General features: G+C 44.8%; 1 protein-coding gene across 3 annotated transcripts in view; it reads left to right on the top strand.

Annotated features, from left to right (window-relative positions):
• The window catches only part of Fras1 (Fraser extracellular matrix complex subunit 1), a 400,677-nt gene that overhangs the window by 329,364 nt on the left and 53,773 nt on the right, over positions 1–17,540 (top strand). For 2 of the 3 annotated variants that reach the window (XM_076926448.1, XM_076926450.1), the window contains exons 45-50: positions 254–442; positions 1,883–2,002; positions 2,252–2,431; positions 12,876–13,000; positions 13,255–13,395; positions 14,487–14,714. In XM_076926448.1, the coding sequence (XP_076782563.1) occupies positions 254–442; positions 1,883–2,002; positions 2,252–2,431; positions 12,876–13,000; positions 13,255–13,395; positions 14,487–14,714 (983 nt within the window). The remainder of the gene's footprint in view (positions 1–253; positions 443–1,882; positions 2,003–2,251; positions 2,432–12,875; positions 13,001–13,254; positions 13,396–14,486; positions 14,715–17,540) is intronic. The other variant, XM_076926449.1, reaches the window with a different exon arrangement.

Genomic DNA, 17,540 nt, shown 5'->3' with positions numbered 1-17,540 from the left:
GTTGTTGCTGGGTTCTACATGGAGGCAGCGTGGGCAAGAATAAAAGTGGACACAAGCAAAGGACAAAGATCTAAATGAATTTATTTATTTGGGGGAGTTAGAGTTTATTCAGCTGGAAATGGAAGGAGGAAAATGCCTCATACATAAGCCAGAGTATGTATGATATGTGTGATTAAAAAAAAAAACAAAATCACTTGGTGTCTCATTTGAAAGAAAGGACGGGAATGACCTTCTCTCTCCCACTCTTTTCCAGGGACTGTAGCACGTATCACAGAGCAACACTTGAAAGCAACAGACTCTGACTCAGAGGCTGACCAGCTTGTGTACATCATGAAGGAAGACCCTGGTGCGGGGCGCCTGCAGATGACTAAGGCTGACAACCTGGAGCAAATATCTGTTAGAGGCCCTGTCCGGAGCTTCACTCAGGCAGACGTTAGCCAAGGTCAGCCTGTTCTGCCCGCCTGTCAAAGCTTTCCAAGCTCTGTCTGCTCTAACAAAGTGGGAGCCGAGTGCCTGGCAGCCTATGGCAGGAGGCCGTTACAGTCTTTGTTTTCAATACAAGCTGAGTTATAGCTTCATTTATTTTTCTTTGTTTCACTTTTGTTTTTAAAAATTGAGAGAGAACTATTTTTCTAGGCCAAAGAAATATATTTTCTGAGAAATCTGAGTCTTTTGTGGGGGTGCGGGGAGCTAGAAATGTCAATTTGGCTTGCTGTGTTGCTAAAAAGGATGTGTGAGAGAGAAAACGCAAAAGGAAGTGAGTTGGGATGGATGATGGTGAAAATTATGCCTTTCTTAGGTGAGCAATTTATATCTCTGCCCGGCTCCCCAAGAGCACCAGTTAATGAACTAGGTAAAATGGAAGAGCGTAAGTTGGAGCTGCCTGGGGGAGATTACACGGCTCATCCCTCCCTCAGAAATGCTGATGTAACGCAAAGGCAGAAATGTTGAATGCTATGTAGTTACTGTACAATGCTTTCGGGGGGTAGAAAAGGAAAAAAAAATCACAGATGGGAGGAGAACTGGCCGAAAGTCATGTGACCCAGTGCAATTCCTTTTAGAGGTAGAAATAAGGCCCCAGGAGAAGAAGTTTGAGCTTTGTGGATGTACTGACACACCTAAACTGAGAGCAACTAGATGCTCACTGGATCTGTGGGTCAGCAGAGAGGTACAGTAGACAACCAGATAGCAGAGTTATTTAATTCCTACATTCCTCAGTGTCTCCTTGTGAAAAAATGAGGGCAGGCAGCCCTTCACGGGGTTTGGTTCTACTCCCACTGATGGGTCCAGGCAGATATGTGTGTTAGCAAAATGGGATGCCCTGTCATTCTTCCTTCGGATCCTTCCTGACATCTCTGTGCAGACTATGTGCTTGTTTATCTATTAGTTGGATCCAGCCCATGCTCCCCTGTGCACTGGGCAGTGGGAAGTGGGAAGTGGGAAGTGGAAGATTCCTGGAGAGGTGGGCTGCAGGCCTGCCCTCTCTTGCCTTGTGATGTGGATATATTAGCGGGTCACCCCAAATAATGTGGCTTGGGTCAGTGCAGTGTGCCCATGTGCAGTCCCTTTCATCTAGGTATTCCTGAGACCACCCCAGGATCCGAGCTACAGCCTTCAGAATGGCTGAGCCCTACCACAGGAAATGCCATGTGGAGGAAAATTGTTATGAGGCACCTTTAAGGTATAAGGACGTTGGTGGTAGGGGAGGAAAGAGAGGGAATGAAACTTTAGATTAAAATGTCAAAAATGGCACCTAGGCAAGGAAGGTGTGAATTGATTCCTCGGTGTGAATACCAATTGAAGTTCTACCTCTCGGTTCAGAAATGAGTAGCAAGGAGTACTAATAACAAATTTTTTTTCCTTTCCCTTCTCTGTTTTACAGGGCAGATAGAATACAGCCACGAACCAGGAGAACCTAGTGGGAGCTTTGCTTTTAAATTTGATGTGGTTGATGGGGAAGGCAATAAGTTGGCTGACCAGTCATTTTCCATCGGTGTTTTAGGTAAGGGGTATCGGGTTTGCTAATAGCAAGCAGCAGATGTGGGGTCTTCCATTTCCTCCATGTTCACTGTGGAGCTTCACTCCTTCTTTTACATAACTAGCAAAGATAAAAATCCATGACTGGCCCTTTTCTGGGGCCTCTGAGGGACAGCTCTGAGGACCGCTCTGACCTTACCTCCTGGGCACCTGAAATTGAAGAAAGGGGGCTGGAAACTTCCCATGACAAACCATTGTTTCTGATATTTTTCAGAAGACAGGTCCCCTCCAGTCATCATCACCAATAACGGGCTGGTCTTGAACGAGAACTCGGTGGAGAAAATCACTACTGCACAGCTGTCGGCCACTGACCAGGACAGCAAGCCTGCAGAACTAATCTACAGAATCACCACCCAGCCCCAGCTGGGCCACCTGGAGCATGTGGCCTCCCCAGGTACACAGTCGTCTCTTGCTCCATCTAGCCCTAGGTTCAGACTCAGTAAGTGCTAGGGACCATTACATCCTGGCACACACACACACGCATATGTGTGTGTGTGTGTATGTATATATGTGTGTGTATATGTATATATGTATATATGTATATGTATATATTTGTATATATATATATCTGTACACACGTGCACACACACACACACACACACACACACATATATATATATATATATATATATATATATATATATATATATATATATATTAACTATTCACCTCAGCTGGGAGTATAGTTAAGTGGAATGGGATATACGTTGCATCTACAAGGTCTTGGATTCAGCCCCCAGCACCAGAGGAGAAAGACTGAATTCAACAGAATGAGAATGTTCTGGAGAAATTTCCCTGCTCTTCAGGAAGCAAAAATGAACAAATGCATCCTCACATCCTGGGTTTCTATATTGGGTGGGACGCGGAACCTCCATAGATACCTGTAACATGGGGAAGACTGGTGTACACTTGGAGTTAAAGAGTTAAAACACAGGGAAGTCTACACCGAGCAAAAAGACAAGTTGAGGTGGGTTCAGGAATGCCCTTGGGAGTCAGAGTTCAGGGAGTTAAATCTGCGTTCATTTCCCAAATGAAAAAAAGCATGAATAAGCAGTGGCTGAGTTCACGTATTCTAAAAATAGCATAAGACTCATGGGTAGTTATGATGATATGGGGAGTCCTCCAAGCTGAGATAATCTCCCTTTAATCTAAAAATAACGGAATCGCTGTAGACTTTTGAGCAGGGAAGGAGATGAAGTATCTTAATAGAATTGAATAGGGGAGAGAAAAAATGAGGCAGTGGCCCGGGTGAGGAAGGATGGGCCAGCAGAAAGCTCTGCAGTGTCACTTGGATAGCAAAGGGAGGATATGAGAGAGACAACCAGTCACCTTGGCGACTCTATGGCAGCTCTGTGATGTGAGGAGAGAGTCACTGGGTAAAGACAAAGCTGGGATTGCCATCACTTTTTAGAGACAGTGACAACCTGAAAGGCTTAGATCTTCTGAGGATTTCTTTAAATCTTGTATCAGAGATTCTTCATTCCACTAGGAGCATATCAAATCAGGGGACATAGTTGCTCCTCCAAACTCACCCTTTTCCTTTAGAGTCCAGCACTGAGCAGGCAAACAAGTGAATCTATGTCACAGAGAGATGATCATTAGGGAGGGTAGGTGTGAAACGAGTAATTAGAAGGCACAGGAAGGAACAGGGGTGGGGTGGGGTGGGGGTGGGGGGAGGCCTCCCTACTAATAGGATGGCATTTGAGGAAAGTTGAAGGCAGAGAAGGAGTTGACTATGCTGATGAATAAGGAAATTGGTTTGGCAGGGGAGTATACAACTGTCAATATCCCGAAGTAGGCTCAGCCAGGCATATCACACTTATTGTTCAGCAAAGAGATAGTGCCCTTTAAAAGGTAGAGGGGAAAGGCTGAGAGAGGAGCCCCTGTTTAGTCCCAGGTGCCTGTGGAGGGAGTCTGTGATATATATGGTAGGAGAAACCAGAAAGGGATGAGCAGACCGCATAAGATTCCTCATGCAAATTAAACCTGGTAGCCTTCCCTATTTTCCCAGAGTTCCTGCAGGAAGTATGCAGATTAGCAACCTCTATACCTTGGCTGCATGAGATATTTAATAACTAATTCATAAGCTAATTGCTTCTGCCAGAATTCTGTCAGGTTGCTGATTGTATCTCTGCAAAGATGAAAGGGCAGGCTCTTGGCTGTGGTGTTAGGTGACTGTGAGTGAACAGATTTTAAAAGCCCCAAGCTTCTTGCAGCCTGTGCCAGGCACCCGCCTGCTGGTCAGTCCCAGCTCTTGCTCACCTCTGACCCCAGGCTGGTTCAGTCCTATGGGGTGTGGCTCAGAGCAGTTTCTCTCTTCTCTTTCACAGTTAGCAGATTTCAATTCTTTCACAGATTTAAAATGTAGGTGTTAAGGCCAGACTATATCTGCTTCAGGAGATACCAGGAGATAGCCACGCTTTTGCCTCCTCCTGGGGTGATACGCTCCAGAGGCTGACTGATTCTCATTTGACTTGGGGTGTTGCTTTATCTGCTCTTTTTAGGCAGACTTAACTTCATGACCCATGTCTTCTCTTGTCCCACCAGCATTTTTTAATCCACCACTTTCCAGTAACTAGATGGGAAGGAATATGAAGCCCCAATCCTTACAACTGAGGGTCCCTCCTCATTGTCAAAAGGGCAAGGGTCCCCAACCCTCCCTCACTCCATACTGAGAGCCTCCTGCTTTCGTATTTAGCCAGGATCCTCTTTCCCTGTTCTTTCCTGCCCTCCAGTTAGAAAATCATGCATTTGATTTCTTTTGAGCACCCATGGTTCCCTTAGAAGTGCATGTAGATTACATCATCCCCTCTCCACACAACCAACGACAACTTAAACCAGAGCATCTGTCCCACTGAGTGAGCCTGAGTGTACCAGGATCTGGAGTTAGGACAGGACCAGTTCTTTGGAGAGCAAATTGCAAGTACATTTAGGTGATCACTGGTCCCCATTGTGTGCAAGCCCCTCTTGCTGATGAGGTCTGGTGTCAGCAGAGTAGAACTGACTGACCCTAGCACACTCAAAAGAGTCACATGAGGCATCTTGCTTTTTGCCTGGGAGCTATATGGAGTCATATGTCCTGCTGAACTATGCAGAAGGTGGGCATGAGCCTCCTCCCACTGCTAAGGGTAAGGCAAGGAGTCCAGTCCCCATGGAGCTCAGGTTAGAAGACCATCCTGTCACCATGGGCTTTCCCTTCTCCCCTGTGCCTAATAACTTCATATTTTTCTTGGAAAATTAGAATGAAGAGTAATGCTAACTAGGAAAGAAGCTAAACTACTTGGACACAGAGACTCCAGAATGCAATGACTTAAGCAAGAAATGCGTTTTCTGTCTCAGACTAAGCCAGAGATTTGAGGCAGGAGGCAGCTCCATCTCTGGTTCAGGATGACTCTTGTAGCTGACCTGCTGCAGAAGGAATGGAACCAGGGGTCAGAATCCCATGTCCCTGTGTGCTTCAGTAGCACTATGAGATGGACAAACATTTGTGGGATGACAGCCACACACAGCTGAGAGATAGAAAAAATGGAGCCTCTCCCTGGGCACCCAGCTGCTTCCCATAGTCAGGAGGTATAAGTCATCTCAGAGACTCAAATGCTGTGAGGGTGAGCAGGAGCTAAGCAAGACTTTAAAGGACAGAGATGGAAGGCTATGTTATATGTCTTACAATGAAATGGATCTGTCCTGAACCAAATAATTACTATGCATAAAACTCTGTTGCTATTAGTGAGAGACTATGACATCCAGTCCAGAAGCCATATCCTTGTCTTGATTTTAATTTTATTCTCCCTAGAGCATGTTGATAGTGTTACAGCTCTATCAGACAGCAGACCAAGCAGTTCTTGATACCTTAATGATTTCAGTCCCCTTCTAAGACATCACGAACTGTGGGATAACTGCTGTTTCTAGCATATTTTGAGGAATACTGCTGGATTCCTCTTGCCAATACAATATGTCATCCTCAAAACTGAATTCAGGTATTGCTTTCTTGGCCAGACCTAGGAAACTCCCTCAAAGACTATGAGAATTCTTAAAGACATTCAGGAGCCAAGTGAAAGGCCGTCTGCTTATGGATTACAGCATTTATGTCAATATGCATTGCATGGCTGTCTTAGTGGTCTTTGCTCCACGTCAGAGCCACTAGATGCCCAAACCTGAGAATCAGATGAACTTTCCAGATGATAACATCTTGATTTGCGAGGGTGTAGTTTGACTCCTGGTCCACAGAGGTTCCTTCCAGAGAAGCCAAGGACAGGTCTAACCATCTGTAAACGTCAAAGCTTCTTGATTCCACCTGAAGCATTGACTGAAGAGGTTTGTTGCTCGCAGAACCTAGTTCCACTTAGCCTCTGTGAACCACACATGAGTACACTCATTGCCCAAGACTTCTAGAAACTTGGGTGTTTTTCCACCTCAAAGACTTCCTTGCTCTCAAATCTTAAATCAAGCAGCTGAATGCCTCTGGCCTTGTATATTTACTGATTGTGTGAAGCCTGCTATTCATTACCAAGAATGCTATGGGCCTTTTAGGCAGAGGTGTTATCTGGTGCAGAGTAGATCCTGTTGTTGAAACTCCCTGGCTGTTGTGAGCCCACAGGAAAAAGTCCCGTCCTAATAGTGAATTTACCACAGTCTTGCCATAACTCGCTACTTTTCCCTGTGCATGCTGCCAGAGCCTCTCTTCTCAATGGAGCCTCAATCAAAGCTTCCTTCCCTCCAAAACCCGTGAACTACCTTTCAAACACACATCTCTTCCCTTTCCTCGCCTCAGTTCATTACCATGCTCGGTTCTTGGCTTTTTAAATTCATTTCTGAGCACACTCATTGAAGTAGCATGTTGCCTAGAGAATATCACCCCAGTCAGACTTCAGAGCAAATGGACCACATCATGAGAGCCCAACAGCTTACACAGATAACACTGGCTGTGAATGTGAGGGAGGAGAAGATGACAGAGAGAGGATCACAGGGCTGTTCTGTCTTAGGACAGAATGGCTCCTATGCTAAAACAACAGCTGGGTCAATTAAACCCAGTTGAATGTGCATGTATGATTAGACCACGTGGTTCCGCCTGCCTCATTAGTTTATAGTTGCACAGAGGCTGATCAATGCATGTTGTCCCATACTTAATAAAACTGCACTGAGAGACCATATCAGTTAGTGTATAACTGACTGTTGGCCGTGCTCTGAGCAGGGTACTAAGAGCCATTGGGAGTATTTTTAATTTATTTATTACATAGAAATAGTTTTCTTACTAGTACGCCTACTCAATCTCTCTTATTAAAAACATTGCGTAATTGACCTCTGTGCCCCACATACAGCTATTTCACACATGCACACATGTGCACAAAGTTTTTTTTTAATGCCTTATGTTAATCCATTTTCTATTACTATAAAAAGTAACTGAAGCTAGTACTATATTAGTTTGCAGTTTAGAAGAATACAAATCCAAGACTGGGTGACTCCATCTTCTCCGTTTGACAAGGACTCCGTTGGCAGGGTCAGAGCATGGTGGGTGGTAACATGTAAAAAGCATGCATGAAAGAGAGAGAGAGACTGTTGGTGAGACAGGCATCTATCAGAGAGCAAGAAGGGGCCAGTAGCATTCTGTTTGTAACAGCAGGCTCTTAGAGAAGTTGACTTTACAAGAACAGCAAGAATCTATACCCCGCATTGCACCTCCAGTAATCTAATCTCCTCACAGCAGGCTTCACCTTCTAAAGGTTCCCCACTTTCCAATACCACTACATGGAGGATTGAGCTTCCAATGTGTGAGCCTTTGGGGAATCATACTCTCGTCCTGGTTAGATTCCCATCTGCTTAACACCAGCTAGAGTCATTTGAGAAGAGTCTTGGTTGTGGAAATACCCTACTAGATTAGCCTATGGGCAAACCTGTAGGTCATATTCTTGTTTATTATGGTAGATGTGGGAAGGCTGAGTCCTCTGGGAATGGTGCCACCTTGGGTCCTGGATGATATGAAAAAACTGAATGACGAAGCCATGAGGAGCAAGCCAGTAAGCCATGTACCTCTATGACCTCTGCTAAGTCCCCGCCTCCAGGGTCCTGCCCTGGCTTCTCTTGATGATGAGCAGGGTGAAAAATCAAACCTTTGCTCACCATGTTGCTTTCAGTCATGGTGTCTGTCACAGCAATAAAATTCCTAACCAAGACAACACTCCAACTACAGCATGTCCTCTTGAGGTTCTGATTACCAGCTTTTGTGTGAGAAATGTGTGTGTATCTGTGTGTTATATTTTGTGTATCTATACATACACACACACACACACACACACACACAGAGAGAGAGAGAGAGAGAGAGAGAGAGAGAGAGAGAGAGTTATATGAAGAAAACTCTCTTCCTCCCTTAAACCAATATATTTATTGAATATAGATCTGACAAAAATAAATATGTTTTGAAAGTGGAGACAAATATGGTCAGATGTGTTTCAGGAGTTGTAAGAACATGACCCAAGCCAGCTTGAGCCCAGAGGATGGAGAATCCCCAGTGAGAGAGTGAGGTCCTTTGAGAGGGACTCCTTGAAAGTGATGCTTTACTAACGCTGGGCTTTTCATTCCAGGAAGCACCTACCCCTAGCTTGGGCTTTCCGAGAAAACAGACATTAGTGTGCCACGGTTAGTGACATCATAGACTGGGTACTATAAACAGCAAGAGCTTTTTTCCTCCCAGTTTTGGAGACCAGAAGTTCAAGGTGCAGGTGTTGTCCGGGATGGGTTGCTGTGAGGGGTGCATCTGTCCAAGCCTGTCTCATTGTAAATGGCTGTCTTCATATTCACATGCTGGGTTTGTGGAGAATTTGCCTGTGCTCTGACTTCACTTTCCCCTGACACTAGCCACACCAACTCAGAGCCCACCTCAAGAACCTATTGCCATCTCACCATACCTGCTTGAACCCTGTTTCCAGAAGGAACCATTTTGCAGTACTGAGTATTGAGATTTCAACATGCAGCTTAAAATGAGAGGAAACACAGTTGAGCCCACCCTGAGATGTTGTGGAAGAATTCAGAAGCAGGGAGTTAGAAAGGTCCCCATCCCCAACCCCCCAGCACAGCTGCTGTGGACAGGGCATGACAGGACCCCCTACTGGGATGCTGAATGCAAGCATTGGCGGCATCACCCAACATCCCTTTAAGAAGGCAATTTTTCCAAAGATATTTTCATCCACCTACTTCCCTGACCTGGACCAGGCTTTCTCTAATGTGTGGGCCTTCTGGGGAATTGGAAAAAATGACAGGGTTAATATGGGTCTCTTGTCATACTGCCAGATACATAGTTTAACCTGCAGGTTGGTGACTGAAAACACCTTCAATGGGATTAAAAGCCTTCAAGTATTTCAAGCAACAGCTACCTGCTGTGACAGCCAGTGGGGGACTGTGTTTTCAGACAAACCTTCTTGCTGACAAGTGAGTAACTGGCCTCTTCCAACATCCAATTAAAAAAGGCTAAACTTCTAAAAAGAAAAGGCATTACAGAGACTGTGAATCTACTCAGTAGTGTCTGCTAGGTGTAAGTGATAGTGGCAGAAGAAATTGTATTCACCCGACACTGAGTGGCTGGGGTCTATCAGGTACTATTCTATTCTAGATGCATATTAGGGAGAAACAAAGGTTTGTACATCTACACATACACATTAATGGGTGTATACATGACCAAATTATGATATGATCATTCAGAATAAGAATGAATATTTTGTAAGGGGGCAATATGCTTGTGTGTATGTGTGTGTCTGTCTATGTGTCTCTCTGTGTGTGTATGTGTGTGTCTGTCTATGTGTCTCTGTGTGTGTGTGTGTGTGTGTCTGTATGTGTATGCAGTATGAGCAGAGGGCAGAGGTTGACATCAAGTATCTTCTTCAAACACTTTCCACCTTATTTTGAGACAAGGCCCCTTACTAACCCTGGAGTTCGTCAGTCCAGCTAGCTGGCTGGCCAGTGAGCATCAGCATTCAGAAACCTATCCACTCCCAAGCCCCTCAGCTTTGGGCTTCTTGCTGTGTGTCACTGTACCTGGCTTTTACATCATGAAGAAACAAACTCACTTGCTCATGCCTGTGTGGCAGGCACATTACTACCTGTGCCATGTTCACACCCCAGAAAGAAACTACCAATGCATGTCAAACTTCAGATAACTAGGCCAAATGAAGGAAACCAAGTACAGACAAGTACATACTGTATTTATGTAAGAGGAGAGGAAGACACCAGTTCAAGTGTAATAATGGGCACAATTCATGGTTACATAGAAATGAGGATGGAGCAGAGAGAGGGATGGAAGGATTATGAACTGTCATTGTGAATACTTGTGGAATGATGGCCATGTCCACTACTTTTACTATGGCAGTCCCATTGGAAACCTGAAGGTTATAGAGTTGTCCACTTCAAATATGTGTAATTCATTGTATGTTAGTTCTAACAATACGCGGTTAAAATCATCTATAAGTTAACTCAATAAAATTATTTTAAAAAGAGAAAAGGGGAAAGTTCAAACCCAAAGCCCAGAGCCTGATTCCCAAGAGGAATTAGCTACAATCTTAATCAGCCATCACCAGGCTGAGATGCATCAAGGGGTCAGGGAGCTGGGTGGTCAGATGCCCAGGGGAGTCTAAATGTGTATTTTCCCATGGAGCATGAAAATGGATCCCCAACAGGAAAAAGAGATTTCAATTGCTCAGTGTAGCTCATGAGAAGTTATTAAATTTTGTCTGTGATTATGTCTGTGAGGTCTATATACATGTTCCTGTGCTTGTGCACACATACAGATACTCTTTCTTGCATGCAATACTTCTTTGTGTGCAGAAGCCAGAGGTCAAGTGTCTCCTTGATCATTGTCTACCCTATTTTTTGAGACCACGTCTCCCTCTGAGCCTTGAGCTCTTTGATTCTGTTAGACTAGCTGGTCAGTGAGCTTCAGAGAATGACCTGTTTCCACAGCCTCTACCCTAGGTGTGACTACCTGTTTCCATGGCCTCTACCCTAGGTGTAACTACCTGTTTCCACGGCCTCTACCCTAGGTGTGACTACCTGTTTCCATGGCCCTCTACCCTAGGTGTGACTACCTGTTTCCACGGCCCTCTACCCTAGGTGTGACTACCTGTTTCCACGGCCTCTACCCTAGGTGTGACTACCTGTTTCCACGGCCCTCTACCCTAGGTGTAACTACCTGTTTCCATGGCCCTCTACCCTAGGTGTAAACATGTATCAGCATGCCTGGCCCTTACATGAGTGATGAGCATCCAAACTCAGACCCTCCTACTTATACCACACATGTGCTAAGCTACTGAGCCATCTCTTCAATCCCTGAAGTTATTAAAATTTTAAAGGATGGTGTGGACGTCTGTCCAGCCATAAGACAAAGCTGCAAAGCCTGGAGCTGCATTTTTTTTTTCCTGTCAAGAACTGATGTAGCAAGTGTGGAAATATAAAATGCCTCATCAGAAAATTAATGCCCCAGTAGTCAGAAGGCTCTTACATCTGGGTAACAAATTTCAAATGATAAAGACGAAAATGGAAGCAGTGTGGGTTGATCAATTTTCTCTCTCTCTTAAAGACAAAGCCCATGATACTGATATCACACTTCAACAGATATAAGTCAAAGTGGAATCTATTGTAAAACAATACTGGTTTTACCAGGATTAACAGTGAAAAATAATAATTTTTGGAAACAGCAATTGCATGCCAAGGCCAGAATAAAGGACTGAATTAACCAGATCAGTGTCTCACCACCCAGAGTCAGAAAGCGAGGACTCTATATCACTCTCTTGTTTTATTATTCTTGTGGTGCCAGGGCTCAAACACAGGGCTTTTGCATGCTGGGTAAATATTCTACCACTGAGCTATATTCACACCTTTATTTCAACCTTATTTCTCTCATGTAGTCAAGGCTGGCCTGAAACTTACTATGTTACTGAGGGTGACCTTGAACTGCTAATCTTCTGTCTTTACCTCCCAAGAACTATTTCAATCTAGTATGCCTTAGTCTTAATTGATGCTTGACTATAAATCCCGGTATCCCTAAGACACAAACAAGTATTCTGGACTGTTTCTAAATCTGAGGCATTAAAAGACAGAGGTAATGTGTGTTTGAAAAGTAGCATAATTATTTTAAATTGCTTAAAGTTTTATATTTTTAAATGTCATGTTATTAAAGGATACTATTCTCTAAGTCATTTTCAGTTTGATATAGGATGATTGTTCAAACCCCAAAGTCATGTGGTAAATCTTATTACTACCTGCCTGGCTAAAATACCATATGAGAAGCCAGGATCACAGACCTGAGAGTTGAAAATAAGTGACCTTGAAAGATGCTAAGTAAAATTACAACGGCTAAGATGATTCACCAATTCCACAGGCACACTGTATGGTCAGACCGCATAACTGCAGTGGTCAAAGGCAACTCATCACACAACATTAAAAAGTAGGGCAGTGTTTCAAAAGAGACTGTGAAGTAAAGGGAGAATGTAAAATACAGTCGAATTTGGACAGTAAGACTCCAGATACCTTGTAGAGATTTTAGCTACATACAAGGAAAAGAACACTTATTGAATACCTGCTATTGCCTGGCAAACAAAAGCCTTGGTAATCAAGTTAGCATATACTACCAAAGAACACACTGTTACAAAAACAAAACAAAACAAAATGAAACAAAACAAAACAAACAAACAAAAAAAAAAAAGCCTACAAATTGCACGGGGTCCTTAAGAACAGAGCATCAACCCTATGTGTAAGATACAGAAGACTCTACACTGAAGACTGACAGCTCCCTGGCCTGGAGGGATGGCTAGTGTTTTGACATCCCTTCTGTTTCTCTCTTCTCTTCTCACTAGGCATCCAGATTAGATCCTTCACTCAAGCTGACCTGACTTCACAAAATGTTCAATATGTCCATTCTAGTGGGACTGAGAAACAATCAGACGCCTTCAGCTTCGTGCTGTCTGATGGCCTGCATGAGGTAAGAGGCCCAATGGTCCATCCTTGAGTGCTTCAGTTCCTAGATTTTCTCTCTGAGGGGAGTGGGGAGACATACTGGAGATATGAAATCATCATGATCTTCTGCTCTTAGCCACAACACAGAAGCAGCCCCTGACAGCCATGGGCTTGAGCCCAAGACTCATGTCAGGGTTCCTTGTGGGTCAGGCATGTCAAGAACTGAGGAATAGTGGTGAAACTGGAGACAGGTGCCCCACCTACCCATTGCTGTTCTAGGTGACACAGGCCTTCCACATCACTATTCACCCTGTGGATGACTCACTGCCCCTTGTGCAGAACCGGGGCATGCGTGTGCAAGAGGGTGTGAGGAAAACCATCACAGAGTTTGAGCTGAAGGCAGTGGATGTAGACACAGAGGTAAGTGGTTCCCCTGAACTCTCAGGCTGAGAAGAAGCAGAGACGGTGGCAGCTGCTGTTTTTGTGATGCACCCTGAGAGTTGTGCCCATTGTTGAGGGGATCGCAAGCCCTTCAAAAGATGTAAACATGGAAGACACCTGGCCTTCTGGGAAAAATCAAGTTGGCGATCAAATTGCTTTTCAGTTCATCCTGAAGTCCTCAGTCCATTCGCTCTCACATCCACTTGCATGTGACAACCCTTTTGACATACTGGATTTTATTATTATCTCTAATAAGATGTGTGGCACTTTACCCAAAGCATTTATGTCATCTTGAAGTGGATGGGAATTTTCTGTCCCTCTGTGCCTCCCTTCCATTTTCACCTCTTGCACCCAGACTTTTTTCATGGTGACTGGTCATCACAGTTTGAGCAAACTCCAAGATGAGGCTTTGTCCAGAAAAACATGGTTTATTGGGACTCAGCTCTCCTCTCAAGAGGTTGCCTGGGTCAAGCACCGAGCCTGTGGACTTGACTGGGCATGCACAGAGTTCACTGCTGTACTTACCTATTAGGTCTGTGTACCCTCTTCTTATGTCCCTGCTTGCTTCACTTACCCATGCTCTTATCCGACGTCTGTTGCCTACTGGGCTGCAGACTCTTCTCTAAAGCTAAAGGTATAGCTCTGAAGAAAACAGAAAATATGCCAGGAGTTTACAACCTTAGACCCTTGATTGGAGAAGAGATAGAGAAGAAAGGGAGAAAGAAAAAAAGAAAGGGATGGAGTAAGAGAGGGATGAAAGCAAGGTAGAAGGGAGGGAGGGAGGGAGGGATGGAGGGAGGGAGGGAGGGAAGGAGGGAGGGAGTCCCAGCTTTCCTATTTCCCTTTAGTCCAGCCTGAACCACAAGGCATAAGGAGAGCAAATGTGAATGTTGTGTCCTGAAGAAATCTTTAAGATATATGTCCAGTTTAGTAGAGAAAGACGGTGTTTTCTCTCACTAGCTTTGTTGCCATCTATAAAGAAAATGTAGGCTGTATTGGCGTTTCCCTTGACCAGCTCCTGGTCATCACGCACTCTGTGAGCTTGCCCCTTGCCTCTCTCTTCCCGGCAGGCTGAGTCTCTCACCTTCACCATCCTGCAGCCTCCACGTCATGGTACCATCGAGAGAACTGCCAGGGGGCGGCATTCCCACCTCACCTCCTCCTTCACTATGGAAGACATCTACCAGAACCGTGTCAGCTATAGCCATGATGGCAGCAACTCCCTCAAAGACCGGTTTACCTTCACCGTCTCTGATGGGACCAACCCCTTCTTTATCATTGAGGAAGGAGGAGAAGAGGTGAGGGCCGGCGGTGAGGAGGCCTAGCAAAGCCGTCAGAGGCCTCGTGAGGGATTGTTGCACGTAGGTGTAGTACTGAGTTCTTACTCTGTTAAAATTAAGTGCGCTGACCCTGGACAATTAATTTCTCTTAAGTCTTGGTTTTTCACCTATAAAATGGGCAGAATAATTGAAGCTTCCGGTGCCTTATCTGAACACCAAAGGAGATAATCCTGAGAGTGAGTGCTGGTGAGTCCTGGTTAGACAGGTGATGATCAGTGTTACTCTTCCATCTGATATTTCTATCACATGGCTCTATGTTCCTCTCTCTCTCTCTCTCTCTCTCTCTCTCTCTCTCTCTCTCTCTCTCTCTCTCTCTCTCTCCCCACCCCGTGTGTCTGTGTCTGTGTCTGTGTCTGTGTCTGTATCTGTTTGCTAAGACTCCTCCCCGTTCAAACCAGAGTCACCGAGAGTCTCTTAGTCTCAGAGTTTGAGTCCTGGCTCTGCCACTTGGCTAAGTGTCTTCGTAAGTCATGTTCCTTTGAAAGCCTCAGCTTCCCTCTCTGTAAAATGGACGTAGTACCTCTTCTTTAAGTACATGAGGTCCTCTGCCCCTCAGCAGACCCACAGAAACATCTGAGAATCTCGACATTCATCTTCATCACTACCATTTTAGGATCAGCCTGTATATTCTGTAAGATGCCTTGCTGTTAAGGTTGAGCCACTTCCCAGGTTTTCTCTCTCCACGTTTGAGGGAAGAGGAGCTGGGGAGATGATTCAGTTTGAAAGCATTTGCTGTGTGGTTATGAGACTCTGCATTCAGTCTCCAGAACCAGTGTGAAAAGCTGAGCATGGTGGCATGTGCTTATAATCCCAGACTGAGGAGACAGACAGGCTCATCTCTGGAGTCAGCCTATTCTAATTAGCAATCCCCAAGCTAGCTACCGAGGAACAATACCTGAGGTTGACTTCTGGCTCTAATGCATACACACACACACACACACACACACACACACACACACACACGCAAATGACGTGTGTACAAACTCCTTATCCACTGCCTGGTGCACCATTTGCTCAGTGCTTAGTTCATTAACAGAACTCACCATTCCATAAACCCCCCTGGAGTAAATGCATCTCTGGTGGAGGGAGGGCTGGGGACACCCCAACACCCCACACACCTGTGTCTGGTTCCACGGAAGCAGTGTTGGAAACAGTGTGCTCATAGCCTGCTGTTCCCCTGGGACAGAGAAAGGGTCTTTCTCGATGCTGGCGAGTTCCTGTCCTTCGCTGGTGGTCAGTGATTACACTCCTGAGAAGGATATCATCCTGTCCTTCAGAGACTTAGAAGGTCATCCTGGGCTGCTCACTGCATCTGCCGTGGCTTTGGGGACTCCTCTGCCTGGTGTGCAGCTGCTCTATCTGTTCGGTGGCATCGCCAGGCAGGCTGTCACTTCGTCCTTACTGTCGCTGCTTCTGACTGGCTTGACTTTCAAAGGAGAAACATAAATCAAAATATGTCAGCAATGGCTATCTTCTTTAAAAACCTAATTGTCAGACCAAGCCCTCTGAAGAAGCACATTATTTTAAGAAATGGAAATTGTGTAGAAGGCAGGTGTTGGGAGACTGAAAAGCCAGCAGCTCACTGCCCTGTGTTGCAGCTGATACACGCTCAGAGCCTGCCTGGATGGTGTATACTGATAGACTGCTCTGGGGATAGAATTAAAGTGTAAGTACCCGTCCACCATTCATTCCCACAAATGCCTTTGTTCCTGATTTCTTCTGCCTCTTACCCACAGAGAGCACTGTCCTTAAAACAAACAAGAACAAAACCAGGGAAAGAAAAGGAATGAAAAAGGCCTGTGTCCTCAGATGCTTCCCTCCCGTCTGAGCTGCCCCACCTGGAGCCCTCAGCATTAACATTTTAATGATGCGGTTTGTCGGCCTCTCATGAAAACTTTAACACAAGATACTGAGAGGAAAAAGTATTTGTGTATTGTCTCATCTTAGGCAAGGGTTTTATTTTTTTGTAATTATCTTTAAAATCAGTGTACAGGGTGATTGGTTTCCAGCATTGTCGTATGCATGTTCCTTTCTACTTTGTTCTTTTTCATACTCCCCACTGGCCTGCCTGGCTTTTTCTCTTGGAGGTCTTCTTCTTCCCCAAAGGTACCACCTTCTGCTTTCATGTGACTGACATGTATTCCAGCATCCCCTCTCGATGCCCCTCCCTTTAGACCTATTCCTCTCCTCTCATGGTCCCCGTACTACTTCCTTCTCACTTGCATAATTTAAAATATAGAACATTACATGTGAGAAAACAATATTAATTGTTATAAATTTAATCATCTTGACATCCTCTCAAGAAGACTTAAGTGCACCCAAGTGCAATGGGGTATTTTGGTAGTCCCAGCTAGCAGGGGATTGAGGCAGGAGGATTACTTGAGCTCAGAAATTCAAGGACAACCTAAAAAATTTTGCATGATGCCATATTAACACATGCACATATACACATGCACACAAGTACACACACACACATATACACAACATGCATGGACTCATACACATCAGCAAACACATATGTACTCACAAACGCATGCATTTACACATGTACTCTAAGACATACACTCACACATACACAAATGCACACATGCACACATGTAAAAAAAAAAGCCAATGTCTATAGCAGATGAGGTTGAGCAGAGACACCCTTGCTTTTTGTATCTATGTTCCTGTCAGACTCACTTTGTCAGTCACCACTCTCCCTGAGGTCTAATGCCAGTTGTGATAAGAAGTGAAAGCTAGCTTCACTTTGTCTCTGACATGTGCACAGAGTTTGGGAATTGC

The sequence above is a fragment of the Arvicanthis niloticus genome, chromosome 27 (assembly GCF_011762505.2).
Source record: "Arvicanthis niloticus isolate mArvNil1 chromosome 27, mArvNil1.pat.X, whole genome shotgun sequence".
Lineage (NCBI taxonomy): Eukaryota > Metazoa > Chordata > Mammalia > Rodentia > Muridae > Arvicanthis > Arvicanthis niloticus.
The sequence above is the reverse complement of the archived record's forward strand: the minus strand, read 5'-3'. Positions and strand labels throughout refer to the sequence as shown.